Below are 22,287 nucleotides of genomic sequence, written 5' to 3' on the forward strand. Positions count from 1 at the left end.
ATAATTTTATCATACTTTTCTGTTGAATAATATTACTGTACATATGTATATACAAGCTGTTTATTTATAATTTTTATGCCTTTTAGTTTCACTTTTATCATACTTTTTTTTTCTGTTGAATAATATTACTGTTGTACTATACTTACAAGCTGTTTATGTATTTATCATTTTTATCGCCTTTTTAGTTTCACTTTTATCAAAATTTTATCATAGAGATATTTTTAATATTATACTGTAGGTGCAATGTATTTAGCTTTTTTTTTTTTCAGTTGCTTAGTTGATATACTACGTACGTACATCTTAATATAATATGGTTTTAGAAATAAAATATTTATTCTGCAGTTGAATTTATTATACAAAAATACAAATGAAGATCAAAATACAAAAATAGAAAAGTTACAGTTCAAAAATAGAAACATACAGCTGTAGTACAAAATAGGAAATACATATGCATGTAAAAAAATAAGCAAAACAACACTCAAAATTAATGTTCACTGGTGCTTGGTTCGACGTCATCAACACTTTCTTCATACGCACGGTCGAAAGAAAGATCAGCTGTTAAGTCAGGCGAGGCAGGGGATGGGGAATGGGAAGGGGTGGTTACTGCGCTGGCCGATGTAGGGGAGGGGTTGGCTTCGATGCTGGATGAGGCGGGCTTTTGTGGTTCGTTTGACAAACATGCTAAGTGTCGTTTGGATCTTCTGCTTTTTCTTTTCATCGTAGATTTCTTTGTATGGCCCTCATTACTTTCTTGCATAGATCTCTCTATCCGGGCAAACCGTTCAACATTCGGATCCATTCCTTCCAATTTATGCAGCATTGTATTAAGCATTTGTATGGCTTCCGATAATCCCTTTACAGTAAACTTTCGTTCGTGCTCCTCCTCTTCTACAACTTCCTTTTCTTCCTCTCTTCTTTCTTCTTCAGCTTTCCTTTCTTCTTCTATTGCTAACAGTTCTTCATTTGTTAATTCCTCAGGTTCTTCACTTATCAGTTCTTCAATTTCTTCTTCATCACATCCTAACTCAAGTTGCTTTGCCAAGCTAACAATTTTTCCTCGGACGTTGCTTAATTCCTCTTCGTTATCGAAGCCAACAAAATCTCTGAGGAAGCGTTTGCAGCAGTGTTTCCAAATACCACTCATACATTTTTCTGTCACCAAATCCCAAGCTTTAGCACATGCTTGATACAATGGTAAATGTTGTACAATTTCCAATAATCGCGCAAAGTCAGCTCAGGGTTTTCATCCATAGTTCGATGGCTTGGTCAAAGGAAATTCTTACGTAGTGCGCCTTGAACGTAGAAATCGCACCCTGGTCCATGGGTTGGATTAGGGGGGTGGTATTAGGGGGAAGGAAGACAACGCGCACGTTAGGATGAAGATCATCCAAGTGCGTCGGGTGGTCAGGCACATTGTCAAGCACTAATAAAATCTTAAACGGAATGCCCTTATCGCTACAATATTGACGTGCCTCGGGAACAAAACAGTTTAAAAACCAATCTTCAAACAGTGCTAGCGTCATCCAGGCCTTTCTGTTACTTCGGTAATAAACGGGAAGGGCATGTTTGTTCACATTCGTCAGTGCGCGTGGGTTTTCTGAAAGCGCAATCAAAAAAGGTTTTAATTTATGTCGCACGATGTTTCCACCGAACAATAGCGTGAATCTTTCTTTGATTGCCTTATGCCCTGGTGCACTCGCGAATTCTTTGCTTATGTACATGCCTTTCGGCATCTTTTTCCAAAACAAGGCAGTTTCGTCCACATTAAAAATCTGTTCGGGCAAATATCCTTCTTTCACAATTAGTTTATCAAATTCTTCAACGAATGCCTTAGCAGCAGGCGCATCACTGCTAGCAGCCTCGCCTTTCGTCAGAACATGGTGCACTTGGTACCGATCTCGGAATCGACGAAACCACCCATCACTCGCTATAAACTCCAACGAAGCATATTCTTCACCTCCTTTCTCTTTTAACATTTTAAATAAACTTGTTGCCTTGCTTTGCACTGCTCGCAACATCACTTGCACATTTCTTTGTCTATTATCTTCCAGCCACGTAAATAACAACTTTTCCATGTCTGCTATCGGTCCTTCACGCTGTTTGGTGATAATAGTAGACTTGATTGGGGCTGCTCCTTTCCTTGTCCTTTAGAATGGTGGAGACCGTGGAGTGGGAGAGATGGAGACTTCTGCTTATACAATTAACTTTCATCCCACCTTCATATTTCTTGATTACGTCCATCTTCATCTCCAACGTCAGTGCCTTCCTAGCTTTCTTGGCAGAAGTGCATTCTGATGAGTCAGACTTTCTCTTAGGGGCCATGGCAAAGGTGTAATGAAAAAAATGTTCCTGCTACAATGTTACAGTACTGCTACAATGTCTAGACAGGGAGTGAGGTGGTTGGGATGAGTCTGTCTGGGATGCTGTGCTGCCGGCGCCGTCGTAACTGTCATACCGCGCCGCACGCACTACGCTACCGCGCTGCCAAACAGTAAACACCGCCAAATATAAAAAATAGACCCCTGTCGGACACTGTCGTTAAGTACGGGTGGACGTAACTCGCGCAGGTCGTAACTCGGATGGTAACTGGTAAAAAAAATGTATATATATATATATGATATATATATAATTATATTATATTTACTAATATATATATATATATAGATATATATATAGATATATATATATATAGATATATATATATATATATATATAATATATAATATATATATAATATATATATATATACATACAGTGGACCCCCCTTATTCGCGTTCTCCGGATTCGCGGACTCACACATTCGCGGATTTCTCTCGGGAATGTTTCCCTGCATTATTCGCGGAAAATTCGCGCATTCGCGGTATTTTTCTATGAGAAATATCCACAAATTCTTGGTTTTTTTTATCAATTTCATCATAAAATGCACTTTTTGTGATAAAACTATTAAAAAAACCAAGTATGAAAATTTTTAGTGGTTTTTCTTGAGTTTTAACTAACAAAATAGGCTGTTTTTAGCGTTTTTATAGAGGTTCCAAACATTTGCGGGTTCTAACTATTCACGGGGGGGGTGGGGTCTGGTACGCATCCCCGCTAATACGGGGGGGACCACTGTAATATGGGGGTATATATATATTAATATATATATACGTATCTATATATACGTATATATATATTACTATATATATTTATTTATTTATTTATATATTTTGTTTCTTTTCTTTTCTTATCTTTTGCTACTGTTATTTACTTAACAGTTGTTTATCTGATGGACTAGCAGAAGCAGGTATTTATTTTTGCCAATCATCTTATTTTAATTTTATACTGAGTACTTTTACATATGAGCCGGCCTCGTTGTGACCCAAATACGTAAAGGGAAATATTTTAGGGAAAACTGCAGAATAACTTACCTTAAAAAAAGATTGATTGAAATAAGTTACTCTAGAGAAAGGTCGCCATTGAAAACCAGCCGATTAATTTACAGTATACATTTATTTACACGACAGTTGAAAGGCAAAGCAACTGGGCCGCATGTGGCCCACTCTTATCTCTCACAAGGGGAGAGCTGGCTAAAATCAGAGTGACGTAAATGCTGGTTTTCAAAATTACTCAAGTTATCTTGCATTACGGCAACACTTGGGAATGGGGAGACTTGGACACGTGACTCGTGCGTAGATCTGGAAGCCTTATGTAAGTGGACCCTTGTAGAAATCGGCTTTGTCTGAGATCTGGGGCTCCAGTTAGCCCTGTTGTAGGCCCTTTTGGAAGGCTGGCTGGGACCTCTGCCCTAGGTCACGGACTCGAGTGGACTGAGGAAGAATGCAGGTGCGAAGCTTGTGGGTTGGGGTCAGCTTAAACCCCCTTCCGGCGGCCATCCTGGAAACAGAGCAGATCGCCAGTGAGAGGTACAAATGAAAAAAGATCTTAAGAGTATGCCTAAGAAGTACCTACACACTTCCTTTTGGGATGCGTCCCGAAGGCTTACAGGAGTCTTGATTCCCCCCATCTACAACGGAAAATGACGATCGCTGGCCTGCTTTGGGTTTCCTGCCTAAAATCAACTGATGTTAGGTTAAAAATGGCTGCTCTTTTAGAAATAAAATAAACGAATAATTGCTAGGTAGACGAGGGGATCAAAATACGTAAAAACACTTAAAGGAGTTACACTCTCATGGCCCCCAGGGTTCCATGAGACAGACCAACCAGTCAAAAAATTATCGTATAGTTGTTCATGGCCAGAATAGTGCTTGTTGGCAAAGTAATAAAATATAAAAGACTCAGGGCTAAAGAGCTCAATCTCCTGTCCACCACATGTACCTTGGTTTTCCCTTCTTCGCGCTCACCCAGTTGTGACAACAGAGCATATGACAACTAGTTTCCTCATTACACTGGTCTGTCACAGAGTATGTGTGTCCTCAGTGTTTGCTCCAAAAAGGGTCACCTCTTATGGCCTTAAAACTATGTACAGTACATACCTAATTTTATGACCAGTGAAAAGTTTTAGTTCCGGAAAATTTTAATTTGTTAAAACTAGGAGCCAGTAGGTCTTCTGCAGGGTGAGAAGATTGTTAGGCTACACAGTAATTGCTTTGGTTTTATTTTCCTGTATGACAGTGATAATTAGCATTAATGCAATAATATTAGGCAATTTTGTTATTGAAACTCATTAGTCAATTACTTTTTTAACACTGATTGGTAATTAGAGGATAGAGAATGGTTAAATTGGGTTGGTCTAATTTTTTTTTTGAAACTTCATGAATTTAGTTTCCATTTGTGCTTGACTTACAAGCCCCTGTAGGGGGATAGTGCCATCAGTGTACCTCATTCAATGCAATGTAGGCATTACTTAAGGTTATTTGCGGCGTCCCTTCAGCCCCTAGCTGCAACTACTTTCATTCCTTTTACAGTACCTCCTTTCATATTCTCTTTCTTCCAACTTACTATCCACCGTCTTCTAACAATTGTTTCATAGTGCAACTGCGAGGTTTTCCTCCTCTAACACCTTTAAAACTTTTTACTGTCAACACCTTTAAAACTTTTTAGTGTCAATTTCCATTTCAGCGCTGAATGGCCTTGGTTGCCCCACTGCTTGGCATAATGCAAAAAATCTATGTAAATCAATTAAAAAATCAAATTGACTTACAAGCCATAATGTTTACTAAAGGCCAGTATTTTATTGTTAAACTAAATGGATTTTGTTATATAGAAAGTTTTCCAGTTATCCTTAATATTGGGGTTCTTTTCAAGTGTTAAAGGAAATACATTCATGCAGACCTACTTCCAATGGGTAGTACTCTGCTGGTAGTGGCATCACAGGTGTTGAGAAAAATTGTTTTGACGCCTGTCATTTTCCTAAGGGAATGCAAAAAGTACTTTTTCATAATGGGGCTGGGTGGCCTTTGCCAATCACTCTAAAATATGAGATACTGATTTTACATAAACTTGGTATGATAATTCTAGTACAATCACCTCTCAATTAACGCAAGAGTTAAGTTCCTGGAGAGCTCACATTAATTAAAAACATTGTTTAAACATATTTTTCCCATATAAAATAACGGTAATAAGGAGTGTTACGTTCCTAGACTTGGAGAACTCTGTACTTTTTTGCAAAGTACAGCCAAATTGGATAAAAGCAACATCTGTTTGGCTTGCATTTCAACCATCGTACGATGGTAAACAATTACCGTATTTGTGTTATAAACAACATTATGTAGAATAGGAGTGATATATTTTTATGTAATAACTTTATTTGCTATAGATCAAAGATCAGCAAGGAAATATGCTGTTAAATTTAAACCAAGTTGTAGCTGAAGCTGGGAAAGCTGTTCAAGCTGCTAATGACTATTATTGTGCATCGGCACCAAGGATAAAACTCCTGTTAAGTTATGTCATCAAACATAACCACAGGTAAAGTCAAGAGAAAGTCATTTTAATCAAAACTACTGGGCTTGAAACAACAAATTTTAAGAGTTGTTTTCACACCAATAAATCGACGAAAATTGTCTGTCAGGTGGCGAACTGACGTATGGTGCGTCGACGAAAAAAAGTTTTTTTAAAAATTTGCGGAAAAATAGTTATAGGCCTACTAGGGGAAAACTTTTGAATCATGCGCCTTGGGGGATGCTGGGAGCTCACGGATCAAGGAGTTGTTTTATTTACAATCGTTACCCAGGCGCGCAAGCGCGAATTTCTTTCTTCTCGCACCAAAAAGCATCAGCGACACATCTCGGAAATTATTTCGTCACTTTGACATAATTTTTGCACCATTTTATATTAGCCGTTACATGGAGTATTATATATGAAAATGTGCGCAATTTCATGTAGAATACAACAAAAAACAACTCATGGTTATAGCTTTTATCGGTTTTGAAATATTTTCATATAAGTAATGATAAGTGCCAAAATTTCAACCTTTGGTCAACTTTGACTCTACCGAAATGGTCGAAAAATGCAATTGTAAGCTAAAACTCATATATTCTAGTAATATTCAATCATTTACCCGTTACATAAAATTTTATATATTGAAATGTGTGGAATTTCATGTAGAATACAACGAAAAACAACCCGTGGTTGTAGCTTTTATCAGTTTTGAAATATTTTCATATAAATAACGATACGTGCCAAAATATCAACCTTAGGTCAACTTTGACTCAACCGAAATGGTAAAAAACACAATTGTGTGCTAAAACTCTTACATTTTAGTAATATTCAATCATTTACCTTTATTTTGCAACAAATTAGAAGTCTCTAGCACAATATTTTGATATATGGTGAATTTATTAAAAAAAAAAAAAAAAAAAATGTCCTTACGTCCTCGCAGTAACTCTTCCAAAAAAATCAGAAATTTTTCGTCCGATTGTCGTAATGTTTGCACCATTTTAAATTAGCCGTTACATAAAATTTTATATATGAAAATGTGCGCAATTTCATGTAGAATACAACCAAAAACAACCCATGGTTGTAGCTTTTATCAGTTTTGAAATATTTTCACATAAATAACGATAAGTGCCAAAATTTCAACCTTCAGTCAACTTTGACTCTACTGAAATGGTAAAAAAACGCAATTGTAAGCTAAAACTATTACAGTCTAGTAATATTCAATCATTTACCTTTATTTTGCAACAAATTGGAAGTCTCTAGCACAATATTTTGATTTATGGTGAATTTATGAAATAAACTTTTTCCTTATGTCCGCACGGTAACTTACAAAAAAATCATAAATTTTTTCGTCCGATTGTTGTAATGTTTGCACCATTTTAAATTAGCCGTTACATAAAGTTTTATATATGAAAATGTATGCAATTTCATGTAGAATACAATGAAAAACAACCCATGGTTGTAGCTTTTATCAGTTTTGAAATATTTTCATATCAATAACGATAAATAGAAAAAACTTGTCCTTCGGTCAACTTTAACTCGACCGAAATGGTCGAAAACTGCAATTGTAAGCTACAACACTTACAGTCTAGTAATATTCAATCAATTACCTTAATTTTGCAACAAACGGGAAGTCTAGCACAATATTTCGATTTATGGTGAATTTTTGAAAACAGCATTTTTTTTATGTCCGCGCGTTACGAATTCATGCATCATTTTGTGATAATATTTTCTCTGTGTTGCCTTGATCGTTTTACAATGTGTTATATACCAAAATGATCGCAATTTAGTGTACAATACAAAAAGAAAAATTAACTCGTTTGCTTAAACCGTTTTGCTCACAGCGCGATTTGTATACAATTATTTATGTAATTTTTTTGCGTTGTCATATATCCCAATATTTATATATGATAATGATTTTTTTTTCATTTCTGATGGTTGCATACTAAACTTCAGGCAATGGCAAAAAAATTAGCCAAAAATGAACTCCTAATCTTGAAAACTAAGCGTGCTGTGATTTTTTGAAAAAAAACATTTTTTAAATACCGCTTCAGCGTTTAAGGGTTAAGCAATAAACATACTCCCAAAACATTTTGTTAGTGTTAAAAATAATTTAGTTCACAACAAGACTTATTCAAGCCATATTTCGACCTAAAAATTAATCGTATAATGAAAAATGACCTTGTCTCATATAAGTAAAGTATCTAGATATTCGTTTATGCTAGTTAAAAGCAAGAAAATTTGCACAGAATTGAGTTGAATATGGCGAAATAAACTCTTATTCCCCATCAGGTGATTTCCAAACCAAAACATTGACCGCTATAGTATTATTTTATAACACAATACAGTGGACCCCCCGTATTCGCGGGGGATGCGTACCAGACCCCCCCCGCGAATAGTTAGAATCCGCGAATGTTTGGAACCCCCTCCAAAAATACTCATAAAACTTAGGTATCCTTAACCCTCTTACGCCGGAGCGGTAAATAAAAAATTGTCTCCCGTGTGCCGAAGGGGTTTCGGAGTGAGCGCGGAAGCGGAAAAAATATTTTTTTCAAAAAATCACAGCGCGCTTAGTTTTCAAGATTAAGAGTTCATTTTTGGCTCCGTTTTTGTCATTGCCTGAAGTTTAGTATGCAACCATCAGAAATGAAAAAAATTATCATTATCATATATAAATAATGCGATATATGATAGCGCAAAAAAGAAATTTCATATATAATTGTATTCAAATCGCGCTGTGCGCAAAACGGTTAAAGGTAACAAGTTACTTTTTTCATTGTAATGTACACTAAATTGCGATCATTTTGGTATATAACACATTGTAAAACGATAAAAGCAACACAGAGAAAATATTATCACTAAATAATGCATGAATTCGTAACGCGCAGACGTTAACAAATATTTTTTTCAAAAATTCACCATAAATCTAAATATTGTCCTAGAGACTTCCAATTTCTTTCAAAATGAAGACAAATGATTGAATATTACTATACTGTAAGAGTATTAGCTTACAATTGCAGTTTTCAACCATATCTGACGAGTTAAAGTTGACCGAATGTCGAATTTTTTTTATATATATATATTTTTTATATGCAATTATTTCGGAAATAAGAAAAGCTACAACCTTCAAATATTTTTTGTTTTATTCTACATGAAATTGCGCACATTGTCATATATAAAACTCTATGAAATGCCTAATATGAAACGGAGCAAATATTCTGAGAATGGGACGTACGTATTTCGGAGATTTGTGGCGGAGAATCCGCGCGCGGAGGGAAGGAAAGATTTTTTAAATTCACCATAAATCTAAATATTTTGCTAGAGACTTTGTATTTGTTTCAAGATGAAGATAAATGACTGAATATTACTAGACTGTAAGAGTTTTAGCTTACAATTGCGTTCTTCGACCATTTCGGTAGAGTCAAAGTTGACCGAACGTGGTTTTTTTTCTATTTATCGTGATTTATATGCAAATATTTCAAAAATGAGAAAAGCTACAACCTTCAATTATTTTTTGTTGTATTCTATATAAAATTGCGCACATTTTCATATATAAAACTTTATGTAACGGCTAATCTAAAATGGTGCAAACATTACCACAATTGCACGTATGATTTTTTCGGAAGTTACCGCGCGGACGTAAAGAAAATGTTATTTTTTTCATAAATTCACCAGCTAGAGACTTCCAATTTGTTGCAAAATGAAGGTAAATGCTTGAATATTACTAGAATATAAGCGTTTTAGCTTACAATTGTGTTTTTCGACCATTTCGGTAGAGTCAAAGTTGACCGAAGGTTGAAATTTTGGCAATTATCGTTATTTATATGAAAATATCTCAAAACTGATAAAAGCTACAACCATGGGTTGTTTTTAGTTGTATTGTGCATGAAATTGCGCACATTTCCATATGTAAAACTTTATATAACGGCTAATTTTAAAATGGTGCAAACATTACCACAATCGCATGTATGATTTTTTTCGGAAGTTACCGCGCGGACGTAAGGAAAAAGTTTTTTCATAAATTCACCATAAATCAAAATATTGTGCTAGAGACTTCCAATTGGTTGCAAAATTAAGGTAAATGATAATATTACTAAAAATATAAGAGTTTTTAGCTTACATTGCGTTTTTTTCGACCATTTCGGTAGAGTCAAAGGTGACCGAAGGTTGAAAGTTTGGCAATTATCGTTATTTATATGAAAATATCTCAAAACTGATAAAAGCTACAATCATGAGTATTTTATTGTTGTATTCTACATAAATATGCGCACATTTTCATATATAATACTTCATGTAACGGCTAATTTACAATGGTACAAAAATTATGTCAAAGTGACGAAATAATTTCCGTGATGTGTCACAGATACTTTTTAGTGCGGCAAGAAAGAAATTCGCGTTTGCGCGCCTGCGTAACAATTGTAAACAAAACAACACCTTGATCCGTGAACTCCCAGCATCCCCCAAGGCGTGTGATTCAAAAGTTTTAGGCTGGAAGGCCTATAAGTATTTTTTCGCGAATTTAAAAAAAAAAACTTTTGTAAGTCGACGTAAAATACGTCCAGTCGGCACACGGGAGACAAAAAATGTCGACGTAAAATACGTCCATTCGGCGTAAGAGGGTTAACATGCAAACACCAAAGTATCTCTTAAAAGACCATCCTTCATCAAATATACATAAAACATCCTATTATGGTTCATATTAATCTTTGAAATATTATTAATACTGTTTTAAAGCAATTTTTACATTTTATGGTTATACATAAATACGTACATACGTATTATGTACGTACTGCATGACTTAGTTACGTATGTGAAAATAATTCAGTCCCCCCATAAGTATACAGTCATGCACGTTTTCTTTCATACTGTTACTATTTGAGACATCCATTTTCTTTTTACAAGGGAAACAAATGTATGTGAAATCACAAGCGATAGAGAGAAAGAACAAAATTTGTATGAACATTAAACAATTGTTTTACGCTAGTACAACATATGTAAACTGGGTACTCACCAGTGATGAATGTTGATTAAAGATGATGATGATGAATTAGCCGTGCAGTCCGATGAATGACGATGAAGATATGACTGCACAGCTAAGCAGAGGAGTTACATATCCTCTAAGGGCGCCTCTTCACCTTCAGGAGGCGCTTCGGGAGGCAGTGACTCAGGCAATTTGGGAGGCACTTCTTCAGGCGATTCAAGAGGCACTACTTCAGGCGATTTGGGAGGCTTTGGAGGGTCTTTCTTCGTTCGTGTGATGAACATTGTGATTGGCAACTGCTGCCGTTGCTTCTTCATGGTGGTGAGAGCTTGATTATGGGGCTCCAATGCTGTGTCTAGAATATTAGAAAACTTCAAGGAGCGCTCCATGTAAGGATCCCATGTTGCAACAAACTCCTGGAGGTCGTTTACCATTTTTTTAACTTGGGACAGGCGTTCCAAAGTCAGGCCCTCCTCCTCCTCCTCCTGATCCTCTCCTGAACCTAGAGTGTCTTCTTCCTCGCTGGCGGACTTCGTCAGCTCTTCCAAGTCCTGGTCGGTAAGGAGGTGAGTGGGCATCAATGAGGGTGCCGACTTCTTCCTCGGTGATATCGTCAAAGCCCTCACCACCAAGAATTCTTGCCAACTGGACTGCCTTATTAATGGCTGAATGCTGGATTTCCTGGGGAGAAAAGCCTGTATAATTATGGACACAGTCTGGCCACAACTTACTCCAGCAGGCATTCAGTGTCTCCTTCTTCATGTCCTTCAACGACCGGTCAATGACAGACAGACACGTGGCAATCGTGAATTTACGCCAATAATCTTTCAGCGTAAATTCACCGTCACGGTCCATTGCATGAACAAGGTGCTGGAGGGAGTTCCCGGTGTAGAGTGCCTTGAAGGCACGGATGACGCCCTGATCCATAGGCTGGAGGAGAGAGGTGGTGTTGGGAGGAAGGAACTCAAGCTGGACTCCTTTAGAATAAAGATCGAGAGGGTGGCCACCAGCGTTGTCCATTATCAGCAAGACCTTGAAGTTGATGTCCAAATCGGCCAGGTATTGCCTAACTTGAGGAATGAAACTCTGGTGAAACCAGTACTCCGTCAGGACTTTGGTGATCCAGGCCTTGGGATTATGCATCCAGAAGATGGGCAGTAACGCCTTGTTCTTGTTCTTGAGTGCCCTGGGATTTGCAGCCTTGTAAATGAGGCCTAGTTTCAGCATGAAACCAGCCGCATTCCCACACATCAGGAGGGTCACCCTGTCCTTTTGTGCCTTGAATCCGGAGGCTTTAGCTTCATCCTTCATAAGGTACGTCCGGGACGGCATTTTCTTCCAGAACAGGCCAGTTTCGTCCATATTGAACACCTGTTCTGTGCGATATCCTTTCTCCTGGATTATTTTCATGAAGGCCTCCGGATATTTTGCGGCTGCCTCTTTGTCTGCAGATGCAGCTTCCCCATGTAGGGAAACAGACTTTAGATGGAACCTTTTCTGGAACCGGTGGAACCATCCTTTGCTAGCCTGAAATCCTTGGGGAGCTGAGGACGGTCCCAGTTGTGGTTCTTCTTCTTCGTCTTCCTCTTCAGGAGCTGGTTCTCCAAAGCCCAAGAATTCCAATGTCCCTTCTTCATCGCCTTCCAGTGCCTCCACATCTTCGGCTTCGGCTTCCTCTTCCTCACCACCTTGTGAAGCAGTAGGAGTTGATAGCTGCTGGTAGATCTGTCATGCTTTTTGGCGTATGATGTTGGAGTCAAGGGGCACGTTCTTCTTCCTGCAGTCCTTTATCCAGAACGCGAGAGCAGATTCCATTTTCACGATGGTTTTGTCTCTCACTGTGGACACAGCCTTTGCGGTGCCATAGTATGTCATACTAACACTTTTTCTTATTTCATTTTCTTTTTTCTTTATATATCTAACTGTGCTCTCATTCACTTTGAAATGGCGGCCGACTGCAGCGCAACTTTTTCCCTCCTTCAACATATCGAGAAGTTTCACCTTCTCGTCAAGCTTCATTACGGTCTTCTTTCTTTTAGCTTCTTGGCCAGAAGCCTTAGAAGGAGCAGGGTGCTTTTCAGGGGCCATTTTCGGTACAATGCACACAGATATTTGCTGATACGCTCAAGAGCTTAGCGTTAACGTTCGCGTATACCCGTAAGTTTCTGCGCAGTGAGGCTGCTCGGGTACTAGAAGCGCGATACCCACAATTCCATCTCCGTGAAATGGGGCCAGGGTTCAACCAATCAACATCAAGTGTACAACCAATGAGCGACAAGGAAAATGAATGCTGCTCCTGGATTGGCTGCTGTGCAGACAACAGCCAATAGCGTTTTAAATATCATTTCGTTTGGGTACTACTCTAAGAAGGCGTCACGGCATCATAAGATTTGTTTATCTGCGGAACGTTGGCTTGGGTAGAGCATCTTTTAAGAAAACCCGACTTTGTTACCGACATTTTGCTGTGTTTACATGAAAGTATTACAGAACTGTAATATTTGAAAATTAATAAAGCTTTTTTTCATCATAAAAATTTATTTTGTCACGAAAATATACTCATTATGTACGTATGAAAAATACACGTACATGTACGTACTGCGTGCCACAGACAGAAAAATACGTACCCTGCTACAAATATGTATATAATCATTGTCTTACGTACTTTAGATATGGTCTGCATACTTTTATTATCATCCTAAAACAATTTATGTACATACGTACATACATATCATAATTAGAAATCATCTTAAAAAATTTCATAAAATGTACAGCCTGCACAATGCGTACCCAATTGACCCAATACGTATTTATGTAAGTTCAATGGCAGTGTTGCTAAACTAATGTATTTCATGCTAGATCTGAAGTTTTCAGATTTAATCTAGCACCATTCTTTTCCGTGCGGTCGCGCAATCTTAGAGATTTTTATGATTATCTAACGTGAAATTTGGCGTTTTATCGAAGGTAATGAACAGATTATTAATAATATATTAACACAGTGGTGCTTAAAAATCTGCCCTGACGCCAATTTTACAAAAACAACAACTGTCACGTGTGTGACACACCTTTTGAATGTCTTTGAGACAAACCCTAAGGCTATAATTATAAGATTATAGGAGTTGTTTTTCATTTCCAGGTACTGCTTAAATCTCCTTCCTACATCTGCCCTGCCCTTGATCTCTCTCTCTTTTCTACATCTTACAGTTATCCAAGCGAGAGTTTTTTTTTATGGGATAACATAGGTCCTCCAATTGCTTTTTCATCTGGAAAATATTTATTTTGTATACAATTGCCTTTCTCGGCTGTGAAGTTGATGTCTATCCGTGGCTGTGAGATGACCAGGAATGACATGTAAGTCAGTGTCAAAGTAACTCTACACTTCAGTCAGACCAAAACTTTGTTGCCATATCGTATTCAAGCAATACATATTCTGTTATTGTTTCCTATCTATCATTTTGTGTGTGAGAGAGAGAGAGAGAGAGAGAGAGAGAGAGAGAGAGAGAGAGAGAGAGAGAGCTGTACGTATACAATTGTTTATTTTCTCAGTTGCCAAACTCACTCTGTTATGCTTTATTTCATATTATCTTGCTCACCAATTTATACCTACGATATTTTTATTCAATTCATTACATTAAGATTTATAAGGAATGTCTAATAAACAGAATAACCATATCATTATGAAATGTCCTTGTACGAATAGTAAACACATAAAAATTCGCATCCGCGAATAGCCAGGGATGACCACGAATAATTATGTATATGTTCCACAGAGAAACCCGCGAATGGGCGAGTCCCTCCGCGAATAATTTCTAGATAGGTTCCAAAGAAAAATCCGCGAATCCGGAGAACGCGAATACGGGGGGTCCACTGTAATATGAAAATACATACAATATTATTGGATACAGTGAAGTAATGTATAACATTTTAAAAGATTCATGGAAAAGATGCATATTTGTTATGTGTGTAATTATACGTAGCCATCAGCAGCCCAACATCACTCAATTACGCCGATGTCGGAACGAAGCTGATTCCCATTTCATGTCCAATATTTTTTTTTCCTTTATTAAAAAATAAACAATCTTTTACTTTATTAATAAATAAACAGTTTTCTGCTTTATTATTAAATACATATTATGCTATGTCATTGCTTATGTCGATGGCCATTGTCTGCAGCGCGACTCATGTTAAATTGAAATTTTTGCATTTTTAAAACATTTTAAAATATTTTCTAGCTCGAGTTAAATCGAAAACGTGTTAATTAAACACTCATTAATTGAGAGGTGACTATTTAAGGATTTTAATTATGCACCAACTAACATAGCTGTAACCTTCACATAGTGCTAGGGAATAGACCTGGTAAATAAAGATAAAGTAATTAGAAATACATCGTATGGGTATGTATTTGGTTTTGTCTTAATTTAGTTTCAAAGCATTTTTTAGTAAATCCTTTAAGGCAGTATTATTGTAGTAATTGTGAATAAATATTTCATTACTACTATTTTATGGATATGACCCAATGATCACGATACCTAATGTGCCCATTGTCAGTCGGTTTTGGGTTATTGTTGTTCAACAAAAGTGTTCCTCTTATTTTACAAACAAAAGAATGTGAGTCTTGGGAATATTCTGGGCTGTACGTGAGGGCCCAATGTGATTGATGGATTTGCATGAAAAACTTTATATTATAAAGACTTTGTTTTTGTGTGTATGTTGTAGAGTACCGCTTACTATGTTAGTCATAGCCAGTAGGTTGTTGCTCCAATGCTACTAATTACCAGGTTGAGGGAGCCTTAGAGGTAGCAGCTGGAGTTGTCAAGGGAGCCTCCACTGTCTACATGGGTCTCGAAACTGCAGCAGCAACTCTTCTCTCTAACATCACAGATAACACTGTGAAAGTTGTGACACATAAGTATGACTCTTCTTTATATGTTTTACTATTATGTAATTAACTTTTGTTAATTATTTCTGTAAATTATGAACATTAGCATGCAAGACAATGATTTATTTGAAAAACCTTTTGCACACCATGGTACTGGTTTCACTTTTATTTTTTATTAGATGTGCTTGCTTATAGGAGGTGGAAATGGGTAGTTTGGAGATCTTCCTGTAGCTGACTGCTCTCCTGAAATTTGTGTTAATTTTGTATATTTTCATCTTGTGGAATAGATTTTAACTTTACTTTTTGACATCAGGTGCTAAGTTTACTTTTTGACATCAGGTGCCAAGTTTACCAAAGCAGTGAATACTTAATGGGGAGGCACTTTTCTTTTGTTTTCTGTATTCCATTAGTATTAACCATTTGCTGGTCAACCAATATCACATTTCTAAAGTTAGTGATAAGATGTAGTGTTCAGTTTTAAACGTTTATTTGGTCTTTGATTTTACTTTTTTAGTGCTTGGTATATTCCTTATCCCTGTCTGTCTCAGTTGAGATATTTATTCATATTATCAGGTCTTTACACAAAGAAACAAAACTTAATATTGCTCTAGCAAGATGATGTCACATGCTTAGGATAGGAGTTCAGTGAGTGTCTAGAGTGTATATAATAAAGCAGTAATTATATAGCCCCATTTTATGAATATGGATGGCAGAAAAATTAATCTTAAGGGTAAAGTTCATTTCATACTTTGACAAGAATCAAGATTCTCACCAAATGTGATAGAATACAATGAGAGAGAGAGAGAGAGAGAGAGAGAGAGAGAGAGAGAGAGAGAGAGAGAGAGAGAGAGAGAGAGAGAGAGAGAGAGAGAGAGAGAGAGAGAGAGAGAGAGAGAACGTCCAAACACTGCATTCTTTTGTATGAAAGACTGAAGGAAGAAGCAGGTTTATCAGCACTGATGAGAGGCTTTTCTTGCAGTGATGTAGCTTGACTTGGATAATTTTACCAGTTTTGCTCTCTTCAACAAAAATTTTTTCCACAGGATAGCTACTATATAGCTCAATTTATGTAAAGTCTATAAAAGCCAAGTCAGATGAAAAACACTAGTGATGATGAAAGTATTATAGGAATAGTACTGTATTGTGTGATTAATTAATTATTTTTTTCTATCATAGGTATGGTGAAGAAGCTGGAGTTCTGACTGACAACACCATGTACACAGTTGGGCAGGCAGCTATGGCAGGTCATAACATTGCATCATTAGGTGTCAAGGGAATAGCTAAAAAGGCTGCAAAAGATACGGGAAAAGCTCTTGTATACCATCATGAGGAAAAAAGAAAGCAGGGACAGGAAGCAGTTGAAAATGCTGAAGAAGCAATGGAAACAAGCCAAGAGGAAAGTGACGAAGCTGGACCTGTTCCTGTACGACCAGTCAGGGAAAAAAAGAAGCCATTGTTATAGTGCTAATGTATTTTGTAGGGATAAATACTCTGTTTGAAAATAACGTAGTTTTGTGCTTTATACTTTCTGATACCCACATACCTGTACTGGTATCAAACAGGTTAACATGTTATATTTATTTTGCATTTAAGTGATTTAGTTTTGCATCATCATAACTACTCAGCAGTGTTAGGAAAATTATTGAAATGCTTCAGGGAATTTGGCAGTGTTTTAAATGTTAAGTTTTTATAAATTATGAAAATTTTATCTACTTATCAACATACTTTTAGGATCACTTCTGCTATAATTTTGTAGACTACTAGTAGGATAATTTCACAGCTCATAATGTTTATGAATTATAAGGGCCTTTAAACAATACCTAGTATAACTATCCTAAAAATCCACATTAGAAAGATAAGTAAAACAGTGACTTGGAACAAGTACTTTCGTAGTATGTTCTACATTTTCAAGTTCTCAAGTACGTGTTCATTCATGCTGCATTGGACTAGCATACCTAGTCTGTACTATAACTTACGAAAATTTTCTTTTAACAGAAATGTGGTTGAAAGAGATTTTTTTTTTTTTTTTAAATACACCTTACTTTAAGAATGGGTTTCATTTTTGCAGTCAGGTTATAGACCTATTTAGCCATCAGTAAAACATGAGAAAAAATAGATAATAAACAGTGACTTTAATGTAATGAGCTGTTGTGTTTTGTCTCTTATCATTTCACTGTGTACTTGTTTCTTGTAGGTAAACTCTTATTTTTAGATTATTTCTGTAATACCTAAGTTGAGCTACTACTGATAGTTGGGCATTTTTTGTGCAGTAACTTTTGTGTAGTCACTGCAACCATTCTATTTTCCTTAGTAATAAATGTCAGGATTTCTAATGATAATTGCCTTATGTATTTTCATCCATGCAAGTCTAAAGGAAATGAAATTGCAAGGAGGAAAAAATGCATTTTTAATTAAAAACAAAGAAATCTTTTGTATTGTAAGCACTAAGAGATATTCTGTTTAATGTTTTGATTGTATACTAACTTATAGTTTTGCTGATTATAAATCATGCTTCTGTTTCCTTAACTTTGAACTTAATCTACAAAGCAAATTATCAGTGAGGATTGTGCATAAGGCTTGACAGTTTTGGATTAACCTTAGAAATTTTATTATAAATATAGAGGATTTTTTTTTTGCTGTAAATTTGTTTTTCATGATAGAATGTTGGTTTGTGCCATTTCATAGTAAATTATATTTGTACTTCATTTTGGTATCTTTGAAAATGTTAAGACAAAATTAGTCATGGATGCTCTGAAATCAGAAGAGAACATAAATTTCTCTATTGTTCATGAATTAATATATTATAGAAAGGAAATTCATAGATCCTTTTTCACTTTGCAAAAGCATAACTTTAATTTACAATAAATTCAATTTCTAATAGTATTGAGTATGGTAGATGAAACCAACATGACAGTGCCTTGACATTCTCATATTCAGTAGTTTTGATCTGTATGTTAACGAAAATACTCCCTTTTTTTTTTGCCACAACAAAACTATTTTATATGGCTTATGGCTTAAGTACTACTTATTTATTAAGAGTGATCATTGCAATGTTTCAGTCAGCCAGCAGATATCTGATTGAAACAGTTACTTGTGGTGATATGAGGATAACATACATTACAATGAGTGAAGCCAGATCAGAAGTTCAACCTTGATGTTTTTCTTTATACGTATCCATTTCTAAAAATATTTAAGTTGGTGTCCAAAATACTGAAATAACCTTTATACTGAATATGGTTTGCAATCAGAATTCTTATGTCTGGAGGCTTAAAGAATATGCTTTATAGTTTTATATACTCTTGTTAATTTTAGTGCCAATTCTTGTGCATAGAAGAAAATTGGTTATGTATGGATATTGTACAGTTCTGTATTTTCTTTGTGATCAATGTAGATGTTTTTGTGGAAAAGTTAAAAGGCCATGAACATGCATAGCAAGCCTTCAGAAAATAGATTCCCTAGATACGATAAAACGAAAGAAGTCAATTAGAACTCTTAAATACCCAGTTAGAATGAATAGATTTCATATGCATGGCTAAGAGTAAATATTGCTGAAAGAATAATTATCAGGAAATAAGAAGTAGGTACTGTATAACAAAATGGAAACAATAAGCAAATATGTGAAAAAGGAAAGAACTTGCTCTCACAAGCCTGTGTCTACAAGTAAAGTTATTGAAAAAATTCATATGCTTTACTGTATAATAAGTTATTCAAAGGATATTCATTAAAAACTATTTTATAAAAGAGGAAAGGCTGAAGACCTATGATGTTTCTTCACTTTTGCCTATTATTCTGAGATTTATTTGTTTATTAAAACTCCAATCTGCCATTCCTTTCTTGAAGAACAGCTTACTATGCTTGGATGTCTCCTTTGAACACATATATATTACAAGGAGGTCAGAAACTGGTCAGATTAAATGTTCTTAATTCATATGTATGCTTAGAGACCTGGTTTTAAAACAGTGTGCAGTGTTACAAAAATAACATTGTGAATCTTTCTTGCTTTTTCTCCTTCATACTCTACTTTCTGACTTTGTCTTTTGCAGGAACTAAGATCTTTCCTTCATTGCACCATACAGTTGTATTGCAAAACTGTCATGGCAGAGCTTGAAGTAATGATTAATTATATATCTCAGAACTGATCAGATCAGTATAACTATAAATTCAGAATAAGCTTTTGGTAGATTTTGTATGAATTTTAAAATCATTTAAGAGAAAATTTACTTATTTACTCATAGGTCTTAACATAGTGTGTCTATATTTATTGTTATACCTGCACTCATAATTTGCAAACATTTTTCTGAAACCAGTCAATAAAGTTAGCAGCTTGCCTGCCTAGCAGCTTTCATGGATGGAAGAGACTAGACTTATATAAAAAGAGGGAAAAGTACAGTGAGTGAAAGAATGCATTGTATTAAATATACAGATTAAAGTAAATGATTTATTTGAAATTTATATACTATTTAGTTTTTAGAAATCTTAAAATAAAATCCCTGACTTAGTTTTGATAATTAAGGTGTATATATTATGTATGACATCCTTGCAGATGTCTTGTTCATTTGTTTTAAAAAGTTCAAAGTAAGAACTTTGTTCTATGGTGTTTGTTTCAAAGTACAAATGATTAAAGTTAACATATTTTAATGAAGAGTAAATGATTTAGACATGGAGAATATGGAATTGCAAAATTAATACCTTTTCTTTATAATGGTCTCGGTTACCCATGGAATGGATTATTGTATAACTATTAATGGAAGCTTTCTGGGAACACATGCAGAAATTAATATGCCTTTTAATAATGGATAACATTTTTATTTAATCCAAAATAAATATTGCAAGTGTTAATGGGAGCAAAAAACATATGAATTAATTTTCATATTTTTTTTTTTTATAGAAGTAGTACATTGTTTTGTGGACAATTTTGAACGTGGCAAGATTTTAGGCTACTCTGTACTAGGTGTACTCTGCATTAAGATTACATTATGTTATTGATCAAGGCAACAGGTGTGGGTAATGATAAGTTTACTATCATATTACAGCTAAACTTAAAGCCAAAACAAGTAGTTTTATAATGATTATTTTATGATTTCTATAAATTGAAAGCTTTACATGCATGTGATACAGTGTAGTATACTGATCATTTTAAACTCAAAGTAAAACTGCTTGCTCAGTTTTATTAATATTAGAGGCTGAAATTAATTTTTGCATTATTTTTGTCACAAGAAGCTTGTTAGCTAAAGTTATATTTAATGTACAAGTATATAGTTTATACAAGAAATATATAGGCTATATTTACAAGAATGTTTTCTTTTAATAATTATACCCAAACCAAATAGGATATCAGTTGTTTTCATATAAAATTACACAACTACTTCAGATATTTATGGAAAGTAAGTAGCCAAATGTCCCATCTATACTTCTGTGAGTCATCACTTACTCTTAATAACCTTTTGTCAGCCAAGTAAAGTCTGCAATGAACTTGATTAATTTTTTCACTTTATTCTCATGAGACTGGCTAATTAATTTTTTTCACGATTCTCTTGAGACTTACTCTGGAATGCTTGGTAAAACATTGAGTTACTTGAAAAAGAAATCTTAAACTGAAACTTTGATCAGTCAAACTGGCCAATTTATGTAAAATATTTCCCGAAAGGAAATAAAAACTTGACAGGTTCTTCATGAACATAGTTAGTTATTATTTCATACGTTATAACCTTGAGTGGTGTCTCATTCCAGGCAGATATTTCACTCTTATTACTCATGATATAGTGGAAGCCAAAGCAGTACCATTCAACAATTCACAATCTTGGTTTATATTACTCTACAGTAACATAAGCAATTATTTTTTAACAGGTTGTGTTAGAGTTGTGTTGCTTAAGAGAAGAGGAAGGACTATGAAACAAGTCCAACAACAGAAAGGACAGAAAATTTCATTGATGATATGTAATCATCAATTTGTTGAGTGATTACAGTTACATTTGGCTAAATTATCAACACCAACTATAACAAATTCAAAAGATTAACTACAAATGGGAATAATCATACTTTCACCATTATCGGAGATTCACAAGATTTAATAGAAAAAAATATTTAATTATCAATCAGAACGACCAGTGGGTTCAGGCAAGCTGAATTTGGAGTGATTTAAAACTATTCTAGTAACACAATATGCAAACAAAATGTTCCTGTTCAAATTCATACATTTGAATTCCTTTAAAATGGGTACATTGACACATCAATTTCTCATAGACAACCTGTTATCAGAAATTCTCTCACGGAACCAAGTAATAAGCGTCTCAGCGGCGTGGTTGGTATGGTATTAGCATCCCACCTCGGTGGTCGCGGGTTCGATTCTCGGCCATTCCATTGAGGAGTGAGAGATGTGTATTTCTGGTGATAGAAGTTCACTCTCAACGTGGTTCGGAAGTCACGTAAAGCTGTTTGTCCCGTTGCTGAATAACCACACTGGTTCCATGCAAAGTAAAAGCACAATACAAACAAACAAAAACTCACGGAACCAAATTCACATGGTAGCCCCTGTATGGGGTTAGTACCGTCAGAG

General features: G+C 35.5%; 1 protein-coding gene across 3 annotated transcripts in view; it reads left to right on the plus strand.

Annotated features, from left to right (window-relative positions):
- Positions 1 to 21,026, plus strand: part of LOC135219345 (spartin-like) — a 275,523-nt gene extending 254,497 nt beyond the window's left edge. For all 3 annotated transcript variants that reach the window (XM_064256022.1, XM_064256024.1, XM_064256023.1), the window contains exons 12-13: positions 15,631 to 15,761; positions 16,908 to 21,026. In XM_064256022.1, coding sequence (XP_064112092.1) covers positions 15,631 to 15,761; positions 16,908 to 17,193 — 417 coding nt within the window. In that variant the 3' untranslated portion in view covers positions 17,194 to 21,026. The remainder of the gene's footprint in view (positions 1 to 15,630; positions 15,762 to 16,907) is intronic.
- The last annotated feature ends 1,261 nt before the right edge of the window (positions 21,027 to 22,287 follow it).

The sequence above is a fragment of the Macrobrachium nipponense genome, chromosome 1 (assembly GCF_015104395.2).
Source record: "Macrobrachium nipponense isolate FS-2020 chromosome 1, ASM1510439v2, whole genome shotgun sequence".
NCBI classification, from domain to species: Eukaryota; Metazoa; Arthropoda; class Malacostraca; order Decapoda; family Palaemonidae; genus Macrobrachium; species Macrobrachium nipponense.